This window comes from Sciurus vulgaris (genome assembly GCF_902686455.1).
Source record: "Sciurus vulgaris genome assembly, chromosome: 14".
Lineage (NCBI taxonomy): Eukaryota > Metazoa > Chordata > Mammalia > Rodentia > Sciuridae > Sciurus > Sciurus vulgaris.
The window spans coordinates 77,298,082-77,319,620 of NC_136475.1; the positions used below are offsets into that span (position 1 = coordinate 77,298,082).

At 38.3% G+C, this 21,539-nt stretch overlaps 1 protein-coding gene across 5 annotated transcripts; it reads right to left on the reverse strand.

Annotated features, from left to right (window-relative positions):
- Positions 1–4: 4 nt before the first annotated feature.
- On the reverse strand, positions 5–21,517 carry GPN1 (GPN-loop GTPase 1). 5 transcript variants are annotated; one of them, XM_079110332.1, is made up of 14 exons: positions 21,367–21,517; positions 20,600–20,693; positions 18,703–18,742; positions 17,278–17,344; positions 16,412–16,449; positions 14,153–14,231; positions 13,670–13,764; positions 12,052–12,097; positions 11,465–11,581; positions 10,670–10,752; positions 9,577–9,616; positions 7,598–7,688; positions 3,348–3,473; positions 5–1,731 (listed from the first exon to the last, which is right to left on the reverse strand). In XM_079110332.1, exons 1-14 carry the CDS (start codon positions 21,475–21,477, stop codon positions 1,646–1,648), a joined length of 1,113 nt encoding a protein of 370 aa, XP_078966458.1. In that variant the 5' UTR covers positions 21,478–21,517; the 3' UTR covers positions 5–1,645. The 5 variants fall into 5 exon arrangements, with proteins under 5 accessions (XP_078966458.1, XP_078966457.1, XP_078966456.1 ...); XM_079110331.1 differs by having other exon boundaries at positions 3,348–3,470; positions 11,435–11,581; XM_079110330.1 differs by having other exon boundaries at positions 11,435–11,581.
- Positions 21,518–21,539: the final 22 nt, after the last annotated feature.

Here is a 21,539-nt window from a genome sequence, read left to right on the forward strand (position 1 = left end):
CCCAGGCAGAGATAAAGATGTGAATGCCAAGAAAATGAGGTTATATAGTTAACTAATTTATAAGTTATTGCTAGGTATAAGTATACTCATCTAAAGCCTTCCTGTTCTAGTCTTCATTTCCCCTTGTTTATTAATCAGATAGCCATCTGGGTACTTAATTCATTCACCTATCAAACATTTATTGAGCACCTATTATAAGCTAGGTCTTACGCAAGGGATACAAAGATGATTAAGACAGTCCTTGCCCTTATAGAGCTGATAGCATTGAGGAAACAGGTTAGTTTTAAAGGAAGAAAATGTGATCAAATGCACTACAGAGAAAAAAAATCAAGACTTTTATTATGTTTCTCCTGAAAGAACCAAATTTTTAGACCGATGGTTCCCACTAGGTACAAAATATTGAAATTAGTAGTTAATGGTAAAATAAGATACTTTTATTGCTTTGGAATATTTAAATTGAGAACAGTCATGACATGGTCAAGATCAGGATATTCTCATAAAGTAAATCATATGAGGATTGGTACCTGATTCACAGGGCCTGAAATTATCATAGGCTGAGTTGGAGAGGTGTTTCTCAAACTCTTGTGCATGAGAATCACTTGGAGGGCTTATTAACGAGTTGCTGGGCCCCACTCCCAGAGCTTCCAGTTCAGTAGGTTTTGAGAGATGTCTTTAACAATTTCCCAGCTGATACTGATGCTTTTGGTCCACAGAGTGTGCTCTGAGAACCAATGAGTAAGAGTACAGACTAAAGACAAACCATAATAATGGTTGTTATGTATGGAATGTGCACCTGACTGAAATCCATAACATTTAAATAAATCACCAAGGATACTTTGCATTAACTTCAAAGTTCAATACAAACGGCCTGGCTCTGTGCCTGGTTTCCAGTTATGGGTACAAGGGAATCTTCAGTAAATATCACCTCCTTACAAGACAGGTTTAGACATGTGACTTTAAGCCTCTTTTGAACACAAGGGAATCTATTTATTATATAATTTTCTAATTTGAAATCATGAAAGGCAGGCAGGCTTAGAATAAAATTATAATTAAAAACTCTTTATCCAAGTTACCATTTAAACAGGATTCGTATTAAGAAATCTTATGTTTTGCCCACTTTCTTCAATAACACAGTGCCCTCTAATGAGCTACTTAATGTGAGACATATTTCATAACACTGGTTGCTAAGGAGACTCCACTGATACCCTGGACAAGCTCATGTGTCCCCTCTCCCTTTCTGCTACAAGAACAACTCGGGTTATAAGTTGAGGACATGATGCTGGAGAAGTAGAGGCTAAGATCTGAAGTGATGGGAAGTTCTCTCTATATTCCATTACCAGTAGAAGTACGTAAGGTCAAATGATAAAACTTAGGCTTGAAGGGATATTAGCTTCCAAAAGCAGCCAGTATATCCTTCCTTGCATAAATATAAATGAAAGGCCAAAGCAGACTTGACATCTACCTGCCAGCTCCAAGAGCCATCTATTTCTGACTTCATCTGAGTCATAAGATTCTGTAAAAAGAGAATTTCTGCTATTCTTTAGAAAACTGTTCTTCCTCCTAGCCCTGAATCAGGTAAGAAGTTTCTTCACATGGAGTTCTAGAATGTGGGACTTTAGAATCAACTGAAGTTTCCTAAGATCTTCTATTTGTTGTTTCTCTTCCAGTACTGTGCCATTGATTCTTGCATAAAATTCTGAAATGCTGGCTCTTCATGGCTTTCCTCTGTAACTGCAAGGAAAAAAGGAAGAATTTTTTAAAACTCTCTCAGTAGATAAGTGTATCAGAGCTCCTGTCACCTACTCATCAGAAACAATACTTTTATTTCTAAGAAACTAAGGTACTCACTTCTCACAATAAGGAAATGTCTCCCAGAAGCATGCTGTACTTACCATGTTCAGTATAAGAAGGGAAAAAAGAGCTCCCTCACATAGTAGCAGTGAAAGGGAGGTCCCACTCCATTTCATGTTCACAAAACACTAGTTGCAAAATGGTGTTTGGTTTGGTTGGTTGGTTGGTGTTTTTCTTTTTTTGGTACTAAGGATTGAATCCTCTTTAACCACTGAACTACACTCGTAGTCTTTTTCATTTTTTTGAGAAAGGGTCTTACTGAGTTGCTGAGGATCTTGCTAAATTGCTGAGGCTAGCCTCGAACTTGGGATCCTTCTGCTTCAGCCTCCTGAATTGCTGGCATTTCAGTTGTTCTCTACCACTTCTGGCTGCAAAATATTTATAGCAGCTTCACTCAAAGCAGCACCAGCCAACCCAAATTTCAATCAGCTGGGGAATGGATTAAACAAATGATAGCAAATTCAAGTAATAGAATATTTCTCAAAAAGAAAAAAACATGAACATACTGCTGTACTGATAAATGCAAAATCATGGAGAAATCACAAAATTGTAATGCTGAGTGGAAAAAGTCAATTGCAAAAAACTACTGTGATTCCATTTATATGAGGTTCTGAAAAAGACAAAATTATAGGAGCAGAAATTAGCGATTGCCAGGAAGCAGGTGTTTGGAAAGGCGACCGAATATAATGGGCCATGAGAAGACTTTAGGAGGAGAGAGAAGTGCTCTATATCTTGATTATGATAGTGGTGACAAATGTTTGCTAAAACTCATCAAACTATATACTTAAAAGGGATTAGTTTTACTGGTTGTAAGTTCCATCTCAATAAATCTGATTAAATGAGGCAATGTTCATGTTAGCCCCCAGTTTGAGAGTAGTTTGCTTTTTTAGTTGTTGGTGGACCTTTATTTATTTATTTTTTAATTTATTTTTATGTGGTGCTGAGGACCAAACCCTGTGCCTCACATATGCTAGGCAAGCACTCTACCACTGAGCCACAACCCCAGCCTGAAAGGTTTGCTCTTGGTTAGAGCTAGCACCTACATCCTGGGGCTGTTTAATTATATCCTGCTCACAGTCCTGAAGACTATACCAAGTGGAAATGGGCTTCCACACCCATTCTGTGCTCACTGTTAAGAGTACTTCTGACTGGTTCAGGTCTCTGCTAAGGCTTCCTTATATAATAAAACATGGGGCTGTGTATAGCACCACAAAACAAAAACTAATAACAAACAAGAATCTTGAATTCTTCAAACTGAATTAGGTCTTAAAGATGAGAAGACATAATACAAATAAAAGGCCTGAAGTCAGCTCTACATTAGCCAGTCAGTCAGAAGGCCTGGAACTCTCAATATAGGAAATTTTGCTGGTATTATATCCTTTATCTCCTCTGTCCCTCTTACTAGCCACATGTTTAAGTCTTCTCTTAAAAATGAGAAACTCCTGAGCAAACAAAGCAGCTGTTCATTTTCATGAGCCACCTCAGCCATCTCTTACCTCTGTGGTCAATGTCATCAGTATCACTGTCAGCTTCCTCATCCTCTTCATCCAAGGTTCCTCGAGTCAGGATTAAGTCAGAGGGATCCAACGCAGGAGATACGCTCTCTAGAGTGAAAACACCTACTAATAAGTATATGAGTGTATATGTCTCTTCGAATAGGTGATTCTCAACCAGTAACTGATTATATGTGTGCATATATATGCATATAAAATGATTATATGTGTGTGTGTGTGTGTGTGTATTTTTTGGTTTCAGGGATTAAACCCAGAGGTACTTAACCACTAAGCCACATCCCCGAGCCTTTTTAATATTTTATTTAGAGACAGGGTCTTGCTGAGTTACTTAAGGTCTCACTAAATTGCTGAGGCTGGCTTTGAATTCACCTTCTTGAGCTGCTGGGATTACAGGTATGTGCCACCACGCCCAGCCAGTAACTGATTATATTGACAGGATAAAAGTGTTCATTATAAACAAATGCAGGATTTTGCTTTTCCTAAATGTATTCTTAACCACACTTAACATTTCTACAGTAGTTTAGTTCACCAAGTACTTTAATGAGCCCAAGAGTGCAGGGAGTCACATTTTTTCAGCTGATGAAAACCCAAGACGCTTTTCTCAAAAGTAGCGGTATTCTTTATCACTAGCTCACACCTTGGATGAGGGTAATGGTTTTTCCTATGAAGACTAAAGATGTGAGTAGATACAGTGCTGGTAACTCAGGGTGAAAGTGTGGAGTGCTAAGGAAGTCTCCTGGTGGAATACAAGTTCAGAGGGGTCTGAAGAAAATACAGGGAAGAATGGTATAGAAAAGAGGACCCAGCTATTATTCAGGAAAGGTAGGGAAAGTAAAAAATAGAAAATCAAATAAACTAATAGAGGTAAAAATTTCCTACTCAGGGAAACTAATAAAGACTGAGCCCCAATAATCCGAAGAAAGCCTAATTAAGTATGTTGACAGGGATTCAGCCTGTGGGGGATAGTTTCTAGGAAAACCTAAAACCACAAAAGGACATGATCATTCTCTCTTCAGGAGCCTATGAAGCTTTCAAGAGCTCAGCTAGGGACTAAGGCTGGCCAAAGGCAGCAACACTGAGCAACACAAATCTCAAGGGGCATACAGCCCTGAAAAGAAGATGACAAGATTGGCTGATAGTAAATGCTCATTTTGTGCCCAACTACGATTACCCCATTAAACTGTGACTTTCCTCAAATGACTTCTTGAAACTCCCTTAATCTTCAACAGCTTAGCTGAATACAGCAGATCCTATAAAAAGCAGGTGTGACATTTGCCATTTCATGTACTCGTGATTCGGAAGGACCCTGACACACAGAAACTCATGATTCTGAAGTGTTTGCCCAGGATGGCACAGGTGAGTTCATGTTAACTGGTAAACCCAGTCAATTTCCAGGCTTGATTTTCTCTATGAGACATCAACCAGTACTTTCACAAATAGAAACTGTGAAATCTTTAACAAAGATATCACAGGGGAAAAAAATGCCAGTATTGCTGATGCAAAGAAAAAAAAAAAATCCAACTTATTACCAAAATAAGTAAGTGTTAAATGGAGCATAATGTAAAAAAAAAAAAAAAAAAAAATTCCACCCAAATTGATTTTAGGATCCCACTGAGCTATAACACATTTGTACCATTCACTGAGAGGGCAGTCCAGCAGTTTTTGTTGGTAGGTAGCTGAGAACCAACCTAGAACACCCGAGAGAGTCAATGATAAAACTAAAACTACCTCACACAGCAAAAGACTCAGTAAAGTAGCAGGACAAAAAGACTAATTACAGAAATCAAAAGACTTCTTATACACAAACACACCAAATAGAAGACAGAATGGTTCAGATAATCCTATGTTCAATAGTAACAAGATTAAAAACTTTGGAATGAATTTAACAAGAAATATGCAACATATACTTGAGGAAAACTTTAAAACACTCTTGAAAGACAGGTAGATCTATCAAATATAAAAACATTTCTTGCTCTTGGGTAGAAAGTCTTAAGAACATAGAGACGTAAATTCTTGCTGAATTAATGAATATAATACCAATACTAATACAAAAAAATGCTTTTTTAGGGAGTGAGGCAAGTTGATACTGAACTACATATGGAAAAATAAACATAGCTAGGGAAACACATGGGGAACTTGCCCTAGCAGATACAGAAGTATTCTATAAAATGGCTACATAATTAAAACAACATGATACAGGTATATAAGTAAATAAACTACTGGAATAAAATATAAAGTTCAGAAATAGACAAGAGCACATTGCACTTCAGTATATCATACAAGTAGCATCTCAAATCACAGGCAAAGGCAGACTTTATAATTAACAGGGCAAGTATTTCTATTGATAAAAAAGAACATACACAGAGGTGAACCTCATACCATCGCCAGGAAGAAATCAAATTTAAAAAATGAAACCCTCTAAATACTACAATAAAACATGGATAAATTCCCTTTAATGTAGATGTAAGTAAAGACTTCCTAACTATGACTTAAATCCAGACCCAACAAAAAAGAGATTTGACTCCATCAAAACAAAATAAAATCTTTTGCATGATAAAATAATACCATGAACAAAGTCAAAGGATAATTGATAGAGACAAAGTACTTGCAACTTTGTCACAGAATGAGAGTAATATTAAAACTAATGGGTGAACATCTGAAAATTAAGAGTACTTATATAAAGTATTATCCCACAAATTATTATTACAAAGGGAAAAATAATAGCTTAGTGATGAGAAAGCCTGGTAGACTCTGCTTCCTACCAGTAATCAAAATTAACATCACAAGTAATGGGTGACTCCTCACATACTTCTGGGGATTGAGAATAAGCAAACCACATGCATTTATGATTATGTCAAAATGAACCCAAGTGTTAAGCGTAACTATAATGCACTAATAAAAAATTTTTTAAAAACCCTCATTTTCACTAGTATAAGCTTCTACCATTAATTTATCACCTCAATCATATCAGGAAGAAACACAAGATAAACCCAAATTGAAGGACATTCTATAAGATAACTGTCCTATATACTTAAAAACTGTCTCTGTCAGGGCTGGAAATGTAGCTCAGCCATACAGCACTTGCCTATGGACCAGGCTCTAGGTTTAATCCCTAGCACTGAAAAAAAAAGCCAATGTCATGAAATACAAGAAAGACTAGGGAACTGTTCTAGACAAAAAGACTGAGGCACATGAGAATTAACTGCAATGCACATATAGGATTTTCCCCTGCTCTAAGGAGCAAATGGCTACATTTTAAATAAGGTCTATATATAAAATACTAGTATTGTATCAATATTAATTTCCTGATTTTTTATTACTCTGCTGATGTTATATGAAATAGTATCCTTGTTTTTAGGAAATAGACACTATCCAAAGTAAGGACATCATGTCTATAACTTACTCTTTTTCCTTAAATATCTTTTTAGATGTTGGTGGACCCTTATTTTATTCATTTATTTATATGTGGTGCTGCAAATCAAAGCCACTGTCCCACAGATGCTAGGCAAGTGCTTTACCACTGAGCCACAACCCCAGCCCTGAAACTTACTTTTTTTTTTTTTTAATTTTTACAGACTACACTTTGATTCAATGGGGTACAACTTTTCATTTCTATGGTTATACACAATGTAGATACACACCGTTCATGTAATCATACATGTACATAGGGTAATAATGTCTGTCTCAGTCTGCTATCCTTCCTCCACCCACTCCCCCCCCCATGTAACTTACTCCTAAATAATTCAGGAAAAAGTAATACACATTAATATAATATATAAAACTGTGTATGTATGTATAATGTTAACATTTTGGAAATCTGATTAAAAAGGGCAATTGTTTGTTATTATTCATGCAATTTTCCTGTAAATCTAAAATTAGGTCAAAATAAACTGGAAAAAGAATTGGGGAGGGGATTAAAATTGCCAAATTTAAAAAAAAAAAAAAAAAAAAAGCCATAGCAGACATCAGTTATCATGCCATAGGAAAGCAAAAAATAAAAAAAAAAATTTAAAAATCCAAAACAACAACTTCCTACAGGAGTGCTCTAAGTAGTAAAGATCTGGTATAGATTCTGAATTTTCAGGTATTTGCCTTTCTAAGCCATTTATAAATAAATATCTCCATAATTCTTTCATTCTTTTCTCCTTCTCCCTCTCATACAGACATATTCCTGCTGAGTAGAAATAAGTCCACCCTCCTTTTACTTCTGATACCAAGAGCTCCTGCTATACCTTTGGCAGTGCCTGTGTCCAAGGCTACAGAGCCCATATCTTTCCGAAGGCGGTCCAGTTGTTCTTTCTGCTGTTCACTCTGTGCACTGGCCTATGTACAAGGGGAAAAATGTCATCATATTAAAAGAGGATCCCTGCTGGGGTGGAAGTTCAGTGGCTGAGTATGTGCTTAATATACATGAGGCCCTGGGTTCAATCCCTACCACCAAAATATAAAATTAAAAAGGAGCTGTTTTAGTCAGTTTTTTCGTTGCTGTGACCAAAAGATTGGACAAGAACAATTTTAAGGAGGAAAAGTTTATTTTGGAGTTCACGGTTTCAGAGGTCTTAGTCCACAGAACGCTGACTCCATTCCTCAGGGCTCGAGGTGAGGCACAACACCAAGGTAGAAGAGTGTGATGGAGGAAAGTGACTTAGGACATTGCAACAAGGAAGCAGAGAGAGCTCCACTCAACAAGGACAAAATATATACCCCAAAGGCATGCCCTCAATGACCAACCTCCTCCAGCTACACCCTACCTGCCTACAGTTATCAGTTAATCCCTATCAGTGGATCAATGTACTGATTAGGTTAAGACACTCCTAACCCAATCATTTCACCTCTAAACTTTCTTACATTGTCTCACACATGAGCTTTTGGGGTACACTTAATCTAAACCATAACAGGAGCCAAATTAGATGCCAGACTTTTAAGTGGGGACGAAAAATCATACAATACTAGAAGCAAATAGGGATGGCTGACATAGGGACAGAAACGCTGAGTAGTGTGGTCCCAAATGATAGCATAAATTCAGACTGGGGTGTTCTGCAGACTAGGTTAGAGGATTTGGATATTAAGACACAAAAACATATCCAAAGAGTCTCCAAGCAGACCTAGCAAGAAGGCTCAGTGATAAAGGACCCCATATAGCCTCTTAGGGCAGAATATTTGACCATTTAGAAGAGTTATGAGCCAAGTGTCTTTTCAAAGACAAAATCCTACAAACAGCCTTTAAATTTATGTCAGAGTAGGGACAGAGGTGGGGGATAAGAAGGGCTTATTAATATATGCAACAGGAAAACTCTCATTTTAAAAAATTCTAATACAAATAAAAATAAGGGGGCCTTTCTGCAAACAAACAACATAAACACAAATTTAACAATTTAAATTAAGTATTTAAAGTCTGATGCAGTTGCCTGCACCTGTAGTCCCAGCTACAGGGAAGGCTGAGATGGGAGGATCACTTGAGACCAGAAGTTTGACATCAACATGGTGAAACACAATCTCAAACAAACCAAAACAGCCAAAAAAGAGTAACAAGCATTAAAAGATACACTGAAAAAAAATTTTAATTTTTTTGTTTTTTATTTGTCAATGGACCTTTACTTATTTATATGTGATGCTGAGAATTGATCCCAGTGCCTCCCACATCTAGGCCAGTGCTCTACCACTAAGCTACAATCCCAGCCCTATACACTGAAATTTTATTAGTCAATTATACCTCAAAAAGTTGGAAAAATAAAAATAAGAGACACATGATAACAACAAAAAAAAAGGCATTTATGTCAGGAGAACTGAAATAATTATTGTTCTTCTGTGTTTTTTAAAAAGATACTGTCTCATGTTGCCCAGGCTAGCCTAGACTACTGAGCTCGAGTAATCCTGCCTCAGCCTCCCTGGTAGCTGGGACTCTAAGTGTGTGCCAAGGTACCCAGATTCAGGGACATTTAATGGTCCTAAAATATATGGTCTCTTTTCTTTCTTTCTTTCTTTTTTTTTTTGGGGGGGGGAGGATGGGGGGGACCAGGGATTAAATGCTGGGGCACTTAACCACTGAGTCACATTCCCCAGCCCTTTTTAATATTTTATTTAGAGACAGTGTCTCGCTAAGTTGCTGACGCTGGCTTTGAACTTGCAATCCTCCTGCCTCAGCTTCCCAAGCTGCAGGGATTACACACGTGCACAACCACATCTGGCAAAAACCAGCTTCTTTTCTTACCAATGATTTCTTCAGACGTTCATATTCAGGACGATACTCCCTGAAAAAAGAAACACTCTAAATTTCTTTGCTTAATAATCCAACCTGCCTGTCCCAACCCCTAACACTTATATTTTCCTAAGATTGTCATAAGATCTGACTTCACTGAACATCCAGTGTACCATGTCTTAAGTCATTGAGTCTATCCCTATGGAATTTAAAGCCAAGGTACCTGCCCCATGCAGAAAACCCAGGAAAGAAACAAACTCCTGACTACTGGGCTGCAAGCTTAGCACTGAGGAGACCAGGACTAAGGAGTTTAACATTCATGGGAGGGAAATGACGACAGGCGTGTTTTGCTCAAGAAGTACAATGTATAACGAAGTGATATACCTGAGCCACAACCATGAAAAGATACAGAAAAGAGTCTGTCCTGAGGTTTTAGTAACACACACACAAATCCTTGTCTGATGAATCAAAATGAAAGTAAGTCAGAAACTGACAATGTGGTTATGTGGTTGTCCGGATCTTATAGCATATGAAGCCAAAGGAGAATGCTAACAAGCAGCCTGTCAGGCCACAGCCTTAAGTGTATAGGTGCTCTGAGTCCACTTTCTTTTAGGTAAATGAAATTCAACTATTAATAATGACAATAATTATAAACAACCATTTATTAGGAAATGTGCTTACTGTGTCAACAACTGTGCTAAGTATTTATATATATTTTCTCAAATAAATCTCACAGTGACTTTAGTGCTAACCCAGCCCAATGCCTGTCTTCATAAATAAAGTTTTCCATGAAGACAGCACTGACTTCATAAACTATCTCTGGATGCTTTTGTCTTATAATGGCAAAAGTGATTAGTTGCCCACAAAGCCTAAATTATTTACTAACTGGCTCTTTACAGAAGACTCCTGCCTCTTAATCAGTCAGTACAATGAAGACATTATACTTCTATTTTTTTAAGAAGTTAATGAAGACTTGTTACTCCTAGCTGTGGTCAGGTCTAGTACATAAAAGGCAAATGTACTGCATACATGATGAAATGCTTTACCTGGCAAAACTTGGCTATCATCAGATTTGTGGGTTACTTAAAATGTCATCAATCCTCACCTTTCGTATTCTTCTGCAGCACTGGTGACTTGCACAAAGAGTTCATCGAAGCCAGTGCCCACAACAGCAGAGACACCCACCACCTGCCAAAAAGCATCATAAATACCACTTAGGAAACTATTATATATTTTCAAATGGTGTGCATTATTTCATTCAAGTATCATAAAACTGTCATAACAAGTACCAGTACTTATGATTTATATTCCCTAACAAACCAAATCAAATTACTTTCTGTTCTCTCAATGCATTTGATTGGGCAATCAACATACTCTGTAACCCACACCCACTTTAGCTTACATAAATCTTATCCTTCCTTCAAAGTATACCTCTAATGCTATACCCTCCAAAGTCTCTTATTTTGATCTGTCCCCTCAAAAAATCAGACCCAATTTTCTAATTTTTCCTGAGGCATTTACCACAATATAGCATATATTTCAATTTTTTGTGAAACCTTGTATCCTAAACTAGACCAAAAACTCTCTGATGGTAGGGTTCTTATTTATCTTGTAAACCTCCACAGTTTTTTGTATCTTCTTTTTGTGATGCTGAGGAACAAACCCAGGGCCTCATGAATCCATACGCTAGGTAAAATTTTACCACTGAGCTACTTCCCAGCCTACAACCTTCAGTTTTCAATAAACAGTGCTTTAAAAGTTACTTTTCAGAAGGTAATGAGTTTCTTTTCTAAGCTAGATTCAAAGTCAGTTCTATAGGTTTACAGATGATCTGAAGAGACTGTCAGTAAGATCCGGAGGTAAAATTTACCCTGAGTGAGCTGTAAAACTCATCTAATACCAGGCTCATTGAACGAGTCAGGTTACTGACGTATGTAGTTTCTTGATTCAAGGCATCTTGGAAAGCCTCAAAATCCTGCATCCATTCCACTGCAAAGCTGTGATCAATGATGTCAGTCTGTACCAGAAAGAAGTCAACCATTAGCAACCAGAGATGAGGTTACATACTATATAATGGCAAAACTATTTTTCAATTAAGTAGTGATAGCAAAGAGCATATCATCCATGCGTTTTCTTTCTCTGCCTCCCCCATTTCCTCTTCTAGTGCAACAAGTCAAAGGGAAGTACTATTTTAGCTGCTACTTCCAATAGATTGGTTGTGCCTCCCATATTTACATAGTCCTGATTCTGAGGAATTACCTATACACTATGGGTGAGGGGCTACTCTATCCCAAAATCACTCTGGATCAGAGCCAGTATCATAAATATTCATTCCATTTGACTGAATCCATTTCCTTGAAGTGCCTATGACCTGGTTTCAGTAAAACCTGAATCTGCCCTCCAGTACCTAAATAATCCTTCTTCTCACCCATCCAAACCTTCTAAAAACCACAAGGTTCTGATGAAAAACAGGGAAGATTCACTTACTTTGTTCATGACCACAATGAAAGGAAGTTTGGTTTTGTACAAGATGCTGAAAATCAAACATTGATACAGAATTAATAAAAATACTTAAGCTCTTGTTTGCCTGGTGTCAGTCTGTTGGGACTAAGAAAAGAGGAGAATGGATGCAGACTCAAAAACAAGGCATTCACCTAGTCTTCACAGAGAAAAACAACCAGCAATGTCAAGCAAACAGCAGCTACACACACAAGCACTCACTCTCACTCAGAGTAATAATGCATTGCTATTGATCCTGATTTTAATTTTTTACCAGATAATTGTCTTTTTTGTTTTCAGGAGAGCAAATGCACATTTATTAATACCTTATTATGGTTGAGGCGCTGTACTAAATACTTTTTTTATTTTGGGTACCAGGAATTGAACTCAGGGGCACTTGGCCACTAAGCCACATCCCCATCCTTTTTTTTTTGGTACTTTATTTAGAGACAGGGTCTCACTGATTTGCTTAACACCTCCCTTTTGCTGAGGCTGGCTTTGAACTCAAGATCCTCCTGCCTCAGCCTCCCAAGCCTCTGGGCTAAGTACTTTTTTATGTATTATCTCCCTAAATTCCTAGTGCCATGAAATATATACAATTTTTAATTGTTATTCACATCTCAATAAAGTTGGGGAAGAAACTAAAAAATTGTTACACATTTAAAAATTTTTAATTTTTTTTTGCCAGTTTTATTGAGACATAACTGACAATTAAAATTATATACATGTAAGGTGTACAAATAATAAAATACAGGGAGAGAGAGCAGATCCTTCTTATATATTTGTTTATTTATTTATGCAGTGCTGGGGATCAAACCCAGGGACTTCCAGGTTCTACCACTGAGTTACACTCCCAGTTCCTGTGTTGTTTTGATCTACCTATACATTGTGAACAGATTACCACAATCAAGCTCATCAAAAACCTGTATTTTAAACAATCAGTATGAAAATGAAATTATGCTGTTAATCCTAAGATTTCTATTTGGATCAGAATTTCTTACATCCAACCAGAATGCACATTCCTACTTATATTAGAAGAGACAACTGTAGGTAGATGGCTTCTGTGTAGTTCCAAAATTAAATTCTGTCAGCTTTCATAATGGTCTGCCTTGCTCCTCAGCTTTAATGCACTGACATAGTCTAGTGAGCATGTCCTTCCTCTCCTAATGGTACAACATTTGCAGCAAACTTGTGCATTTTGGAATTATAGAAAAAACCTTTTCATTTATAATATTTCCTCATGCTACCATTTCCCAACTATTATAACACCCAAAAGCACAATTTAGACCAGAAGGTTCATATCTATTCAGACTTGGATTTCATTCAACTGGGAGCAAGTACCACAAAGTTTGGAGTAACTACCATGAGTTTCAGATATACCACCTATTTCTGTAACAAATGATGATAAGAAGGAGCTGAGAGAGAAAGCCAATAACACATGTACCACTTTTCTTCTCTGACCTACTCACAGCCACTTGACTGAGTAGAAAAATCTAAATGAACACAATTCCAGGGGTAAAAAACCAGGACTTAAACACAAAATGGCAGAAAGGAAGAGGAGGCCACATAGTTTGATGGAACACTGTGCCCACCAATAATCAGTTACCTGCAGGCATACAGCATATTTGACATGAAGGTCACTGGATTAGTACTTCTTGATGTGTCCATTACATAGATGACAACTGTTGGGAATGAAGATGCCTAAAACCACAAAATAATTAAAGCCTTGGTCAGAGAGCTCATGACCTATCCCCAAACTTTGTTATTCTTTTTTTTTTTTTTGGCAGTACTAGAGATAGAACCCAGGGGTGCTCTACCACTGAGTTACAGTGGGAATTTTATTTTTTATTTTGATTCAGGGTCTCACTAAGTTTCCCAGGCTTGCAATCCTCTTTGTCATACTCCAAAATGGCTGGGATTATAGATGTAGGTGCTCTTTTCCTACCTACCTCAGCAAGGGAGAACCACTTTAGGCAGGGTGTACAGAGCTTCTACGGTTTCCTCTGAGATACAGTCCCAGGCAATTAAACAGATGCTAAATCAGTCTAGCTCTCTAGCTATTCTCATCAACAAGACCCAGAATACTCACCAGGGCCTCAGTAATGATTGTCCCAGAAGCAGACCAGGTAAATACCTCAATCTGTCCAGGTGTGTCGATCAAGACATATCTATGCCAAGAAAGACCATTAAAAAAGTGTTATATTTGTACATTGCTAAAAGATATCTCATCATATACAATAAAAATTTTAAAAAACTGATATCTGGTGATCCAGACTGGAATAACCTTTGCACACTACCAAGTTTTAACTTCCTGCCACAGCCCTTAACTAATAAGGCATACCACATTCCCCCAGACTTTTTTCCTTATCTAAAATTCATGCAAATGAATAGGAGCAAAAGACTATGAAGTGCTGCAAAAGATCATAGGGGAAGCTGATAATTACAAAAGCACATCAAATTAATAAGAGAGATGCAAATCAAGAAGGTAAATCTCTTAGGAAACCATCTGGTTGCTTGGGAATGGGAGGCTGTTGGGAAAGGAGAGTGAGTATGCAGGAACAGGGATGCAGAATATGAGGCATCCTCTTGAAGTATCAAAAATGTTCTAAAATTGAGTATGATGAGGCTTGCACAATTCTGTAAATGCTACATATCACTGCATTGTACACTTAAAATGGATGAACTAGGTAATATGTGAATTGTATTCCAATACAGCTGTTTTTTGTTTTGTTTTGTTTTGTTTTGTTGGCATCAGGGATGATTAAACCCAGAGGTGCTTAACCACTGAGTCACATCCCCAGCCCTTTTTACTTTTTTTTTTTTTTCAGAGTAATAGGCAGGAATTTATTGAAGGACAGGAAAAGGCAAAGGGAACACTCTCAAGGGAGCGAGTCCTCTCAGAAGGAAGAGGGACAGTGTGCCTCCCTTGCACTCCAGTATTACTAGGGATCCCAGAGAAGTTTCCAGAGAGTCCCACCCAGGTCCATCTCTTGACTTTTTTGGTTTTTTTTTTTGTTGTTGTTCTTTCTAGTCACCCCCTTTCTCTCTTTCTTTCTTTCTTTTTTTTTCCATTTTTAAAAACCAGAGTATTTATTGGGTGGCTAATTGTTGAAACTCTAAAGGTGAACTGGACGCTGCAACAGTTGCCCTTTGGTTCAGGAGTTGTTCCTTCTATGGAATCCATGCCTGAATCTGCATTATACAATTTTTAGGTGCCTCATTCAACCAGTCCTGGTGGTATTTCGTCTTTTAGCCTTGGCACTCCAGTTACATGTTCTCTTGCACTTGGTAGGGTTGACTTCTGAAGATGGTAGGCCTTAGAGCCACAGCCGAAGCACAATGTATGCATCTTACTGCAACTCTTTCCAAATAATGTTCCCTTTATTATCTCACTTCTGCCACTGAGACCAAAGAGCTCTTTCTAGCATTTTTTTCCTTTTTTTTTTTTTTTTTAATATTTTTAGTTGTAGATGGACACAATGCCTCTACTTTATTTATTTATATGTGGTGCTGAGGACTGAAAACAGTGCCTCACACATGCTAGGCAAGCACTCTACCACTGAGCTACAACCCCAGTCCTAGCCTTTTTACTTTTTATTTTGAGACAGGGTCTCACTAAATTGCTTAGAGCCTCGCTAAGTTGCTAAGGCTGGCTTTGAACTTGTGATTCTCCCTGCCTCAGCCTGCCTGGGATTACAGGCAGGTGCCACCATGCCTAGCATAAAGCTGGTTTTTTGGGGATTTTTTTGTTTTTTTTTTTTTACTTCCAATTTTTTTTTTTTTTTTTTTTTTTTTTTTTTTTTTTTTTTTGCGTGTGTGTGTATGTTTGCTGGGGACTGAACCCAGGGCCTTGTGCTTGGGAGGCAACCACTTTACCAACTGAGCTATATCCCCAGTCTCTAAAGCTATTTTTAAAAATGGGCAAACTGAGTGCTAGCTCAGTGATAAAGTACATACTTCACACATGCAAGCCCCTGGGTTTAATCCCAGGTAGCACCAAAAAAAAAAAAAAAAAAAAGGAAAGAAAGGTCTTTTTAAGAGGTTTTAATACCAACAAGCATGGTTTCCCAAGAGACAACAGGTAGACAAATGAATTTGGTCAGAGCTCAAGATACCTCCCAGAAAGTCATGTAAACTGGGAGTCATAGTAACTGGGAGTGAGACAATGTGAAGTTTTGCTCTATACTGTACAGCATCTTAATGATTTTCTTATCTATTTTTTTTTTTGTCTTCCAGTGACTTCATCTTAACTTCAGTTCAGAGCTTGATGATATCCCAGATCCTCTTAAAAGCCTAGAAATATGTCAACTAAAGAATAATAAATAGGTGTTCAACTGAAATCACTTACTTAGATGTGTTCTGAGCCTTCTCAATAAATTTCATGACCTAAAAGGAAGAAATACCAATTATAACAGGAACTGATTTTCAACACAAAACCAAATGCCCTCAGAGTGATATGCCCCATAGGCACCATCCCTGTTGAATTTCTGTTCTCATTCTTAGGACATCAACTAATAAATTCACTGAGCCAAAGAAACACAGGTAAATCACCAGCACTCCAACATTCTGGGGCACAACACAAGGAATTGGAGAAGCTTGACAGTAGACCTGTCACAGTCAAGTTATTACCTCTTAGCACTCAAGTTATTACCATTTAGCAGGGTACAGAAAGTTTTACTATGTTACCCAGGCTGGCCCTGAACATTTGGGCTCAAGCAATTGTCCTGTCACAGCCTCCTGAGTATCTAAAACTAATGGTAGGTGGCTCTGGCCAAATGTCAATGGCCTATCTCATAAGAGTAAAAAAACAAAACAAAACTAATGATTATAAAAAATTCATCTGTCACAAGTAAAAAGCATAATTATCTGCCATTCCATGCCTGGTAGCCCATTCTACTCCCCTGACCTAATCCCATCCTCAGAGTAATACAGCAAGCCAATAAGAACAGGGAAAGAGCCCAGGTCTCTCAGATTTGTTTTGTTAGTTGTCACAAATATTAAATGAGAATTGTCTCACAATACTGGTCATCTTCTCATAGTCTAATTCTCTGTCTACCAAAAAGCCAACTTATTTTATATTTTTCTGTGCAGGTTTGCTGCTCTTCTTTACAATGTGATCAAGCTAAGGTATTTAAGAGGTTTTTTTTTTTTTGTTTTTTTTTTTTGTTTTTTTTTTTAACACCACAATGTCTACAAATGTAAAGACAGACATACCTGATCAAACCTGGTAGCAAAGAGATTGAGAGATGTCACTATGCCACCGTTGGGCCCAAGACCATATCTAGACACTCAGCTGAGGATTTAAATTGTATAGTGTACATTATGAAGTTCATAACCAGAGCATTATTCACCTATTCATTATATTAGTGTTCCATCAATTAATACTAGCAATCTAATCCTTAACAATTACATGAACTTAGTCTCACAGGCAAATGTTTGCTATCAAGGTCTTCCTCATTTATTTATCATCTTAGGGATGGCTAGGAAAGATAAAGAAATCAAAGTGATCCAAATGTAATAAACAGATGTGTCAGGCAGTGACAGCCTGCTGGCATTGGCCATTAAGACCATTGCCCGCCAGGCATGGTGGGGCATTCCTATAATCCCAGCGGCTCGGGAGGCTGAGGCAGGAGGACTGAGTTCAAAGCCAGCCTCATCAGCAACAGTGAGGCACTAAGCAACTCAGCGAGACCCTGTCTCTAAATAAAATACAAAAGAGGGCTGGGGATGTGGCTCAGTGGTTGAGTGCCCCTGAGTTCAATCCCCAGTACCACAAAAAAAAAAAAAAAAAAAAAAAAAAAAAAAAAAAATGCTAAGACCATCTCCATAACACTCCTTGCTCTGATCCTAATCAAGCAACTCTGCTAATTAAAATTAATCTTCCTACCTATACTTACCTGTAAGGAGAGTATGCATTTCACACAGCAAGGTACTAAGAATTAATTCCACTAAACACACTCATTTTGAGTGTTCCAGTCTGAAGAGATAGTAACCAATGAATGTATCTATCCTCCAAGGCCAAACCACAAGGGAGGTGCTAGTTGGCCTCTCATTTTTCTCTGTTCTAATTATAATGGTCTGAGGAGATGGTGAGAAAACTGAAATCATAAGCTAAAATGGTATTTCTAATCAGCTACAATACCTCACCTTTATTTATCTTCCATCCTCTTATGGGCTAGGAGTGTAACTCAGTGGTAGAGTGCTTGCCTAGCACACACAAGGCCCTAGGTTTGACTGCCAGCACCACAACAACCAACAAAAATACCCTAAAAATCATCCTCCTAATAAAATTACTGTAGCAGGGTACAGTGGCATGCCTGCAATTCCAGTGACTTGGGAGGGTGAGGCAGGAGGACTGCGGATTCAGTCAGCCTCAGCAACTTAATGAGGCCCTAAGCAACTTAGCAAGACCCTGTCTCTAAACAAAATATAAAAATGGGCTGAGGATATGGCTCAGTAGTTAAGTGCACCTGGCTTCAATCCCCAAGACCTAAATAAATAAAATAAAATAACAAAGTTACTTTGAAGCAATCAATGCTTTTACTTGTATATTTCAACAAGAAAATGTAAAAACACTCTTTCAAAACCATAAAACACACAGCAAGGAGTCAGCCCCATAGTAGTCATAGAAAAGGATACTGTTTCATTACTTCTTTATACTTCACAGTGTCACGAATATCTGAAGGGGGAAAAAGAATTAACATTGGAACTTAATACATAAAAAACAGTGAATGTGGTCTCTCAAGTCATTTCCTACCAGAAAGAAACTAAAACTTACCTCTTGAGTTCTCTTACCACATTCTTTTCTTCTAATTTCTCTACCTCTATCCTAGTTTCCTTCCTTACAAAAGATAACTGCCAAGTAACCCATGAAAAACATTAGGCTAGGAGTTCTCAAGTTATGGTAGAGAGAGACTGAAACAAGGTGAAAAGTTGTATGATTTTATTATCAGTGTTCAAGCTAGGGTTGTGGCTTAGTGGTAGAGCACTTGCCGAGCACAGCTGAGGCACTAGGTTCAATGCTCAGTACCACATTAAAAAAAAAAAAACACAAATAGAGGTTAAATTATTAAAAAAATAAGTAAATAAATAAATAAAACATCAGGAGTGGTCAGATGCCCATAAAAAGACCTAAAATCAAGAAGAAAAGATTTCTTACTAATTGCTTCCTGGTGACAAAGACAACACAGACAAGATTTTTGTTTGTTTCAGTTGTAGATGGACATAATACCTTTATTTTATTTATTTATTTTTATGTGGTGCTAAGGATTGAACCAAGTGCCTAATGCAAGCCAGGCAAGCGCTCTACCACTGAGCCACAACCCAGTCGCACAAACAAGATTTTTTAAAATGAATCCACTAATACCTACCTAAACCTACCCACCAGTTTATAGTTTTGCCCCATCAAATGTTAAAATTCTATCCTTTACATGAGAAGATAGGAAATGTTTTCCCCAACTCTTCCCCAAATCATCTCTGCTTCTTAAAGTCTTCCTCTTATTGTTGTTTGGGGTACAAGAAAGTTAATAGGATTAAGAAGTGATAGGAGGGAGAGGATTAGGATTAGCACATAATAATGGCCTAGAAATCAGGATTCCTGGATCTTTTCAAGAATCATCACACTGGATCACACCCATTCTTTCTTTTTTTTCAATTTTTCTATTTTTTAGTACTGGGGTTGAACCCAGGGGTGTTCCAACACTGAGCTACATACCCAGCCCTTTTTATTTTTTATTTTGAGATAGGATATTGCTAAGTTGGCCAGGTTGGTCTCAAATTTGTGATCCTCCTGCATCAGCCTCCTGAGTCACTGGATTCACAGGTGTGCACAGTCACACCCAACACCTATTCTTAATCTTTTTTTATAGTTACAAACTCCTGTTAAAATCTGATGAAAATTGGGAGCCTCTCCTCAGAACAACACACAGATGCATATACACAAACATATTCCCATATAACTTTGGGAGTGGAAAAAAGGTTCCTACAGATTAGTGAGTGAACAATAGCAAAAGAACTCTTACACTCTGACAATACTTAAAGAAAAAGAACTAAATGAAAAAGGTCTATGTATTAAGTCAGCTGAAAGATTTATGGTATAGATGTTTATTAAACGGACTTGTTTTTTTTCCAATGAACTGACTTTGTGTCATTTCAGTTTTCCGAATTACAATAACCTGGCACAAGAGGGTTAGAAAGAGGGGAGGGATAAAAGTGAATGGGAAGGGCACAAATAAATGTAGGAAAGAGGAAGGAGTAAACAGAGAAAAATGTGAATAAGGAACAAGCCTAGCCCTACACAGTGGCACAAGACTGTTGTCCCAACAACTCAGGAGGTTGAAGCAGGAGGATCACAAGTTCCAGGCCGGCCTTCACAATTTAGCAGAGCCCTATGCAACTCAGCAAGACCCTGTATCAAAATTAAAAGGGCTGGGGTGTAGCTTAGCGGTAAGAAAACTGAAGGCACTGGAATTATCAGGATGGAAGATTTTAATTTTCTTTGAGGCACTTCCCGCAAGTTTTGGGATGGTTTACTCACCGATATTGGCAGGAAAGGGGACTTCGTGTACAGCTGGGTCCAAGTTGATCACGTAAGGTGGAGAGCTTTGCCTATGCAGGTGTCCCGTGAGCCTCTGAAGAAATATGTGGAGAGGGTTGGAGGGATAAGGGGACCCGAGAGAACTTCCACTCTTTTATCCACCCTGCCTGAAGACTGGCACTATTTCCTTCTACTTAAAATGTCCACGAGCTATGTCCACCCCCAACATTCAACTCTCATTTCAAAAGCTACCGTATCACCCATCAAAGTGAGGCACCCATACTCTAGATCACTTATGTATACACGTGTACGGAGTTTTCTTCTTCATGAAAACGTTAACATGAGAGTGTGAACCTTGTCAACTTCATTTTCGCTGTATCACCAGTGCTTAGAACATGAGGTGAGTTTAATTCCATAAACTTCAGTGAGCAAGAAATAATTATTTGGCAACTATTCACCCAAAACCTATGCTAGCACTGTATTATCTCTGGTTACTCATAAGCTCTGGCCTTCAAGAAGCTAGTCTTTTTACGAGCAGGACCATTTCTGTACAACATGGTAAACTGAACCAATCAGGCACTGTGGTCCCCAGGTGGAGGTTAGGGTCTGAGTCTTCGCGGAGAAAAGAAGTGGAGTAGATGTGACGTCCCCCGAAAGCCACGCGCCAGCACCCTCCAAATACCCAGAGAACTCCCTTTCTCCCTGGCCTTCCGCCTGCCACAGGCAACTCGCGCGGGCTCCTACCAAGACCATGCCGTATATGTCACCTGTACAAAGGTGGTTTTCCCGGAACCCGCCATTCCCAACACCAACAGACACACAGGGAGCTGAGATGCTCCCGAAGCCCCGGGCTCCGCCGCAGCCACGGGCGCCGCCATCTTCCTCCTGGCCCCGCCCACCCCACCATAGAGACGCTGCGCGCCTAGAGAGACTTCCGCGA

Excerpts from the sequence above, each read along its gene's own strand:
- GPN1 (XM_079110330.1), bottom strand. The coding sequence starts at position 21,477 with ATGGCGGCGCCCGTGGCTGCGGCGGAGCCCGGGGCTTCGGGAGCATCT. Across the intron at positions 13,765-14,152 it reads CAATCATTACTGAGGCCCTG|GCATCTTCATTCCCAACAGT; the intron begins GTGAGTATTCTG and ends TTGTGGTTTTAG. Across the intron at positions 12,098-13,669 it reads AATATGCTGTATGCCTGCAG|CATCTTGTACAAAACCAAAC; the intron begins GTAACTGATTAT and ends TTTGATTTTCAG.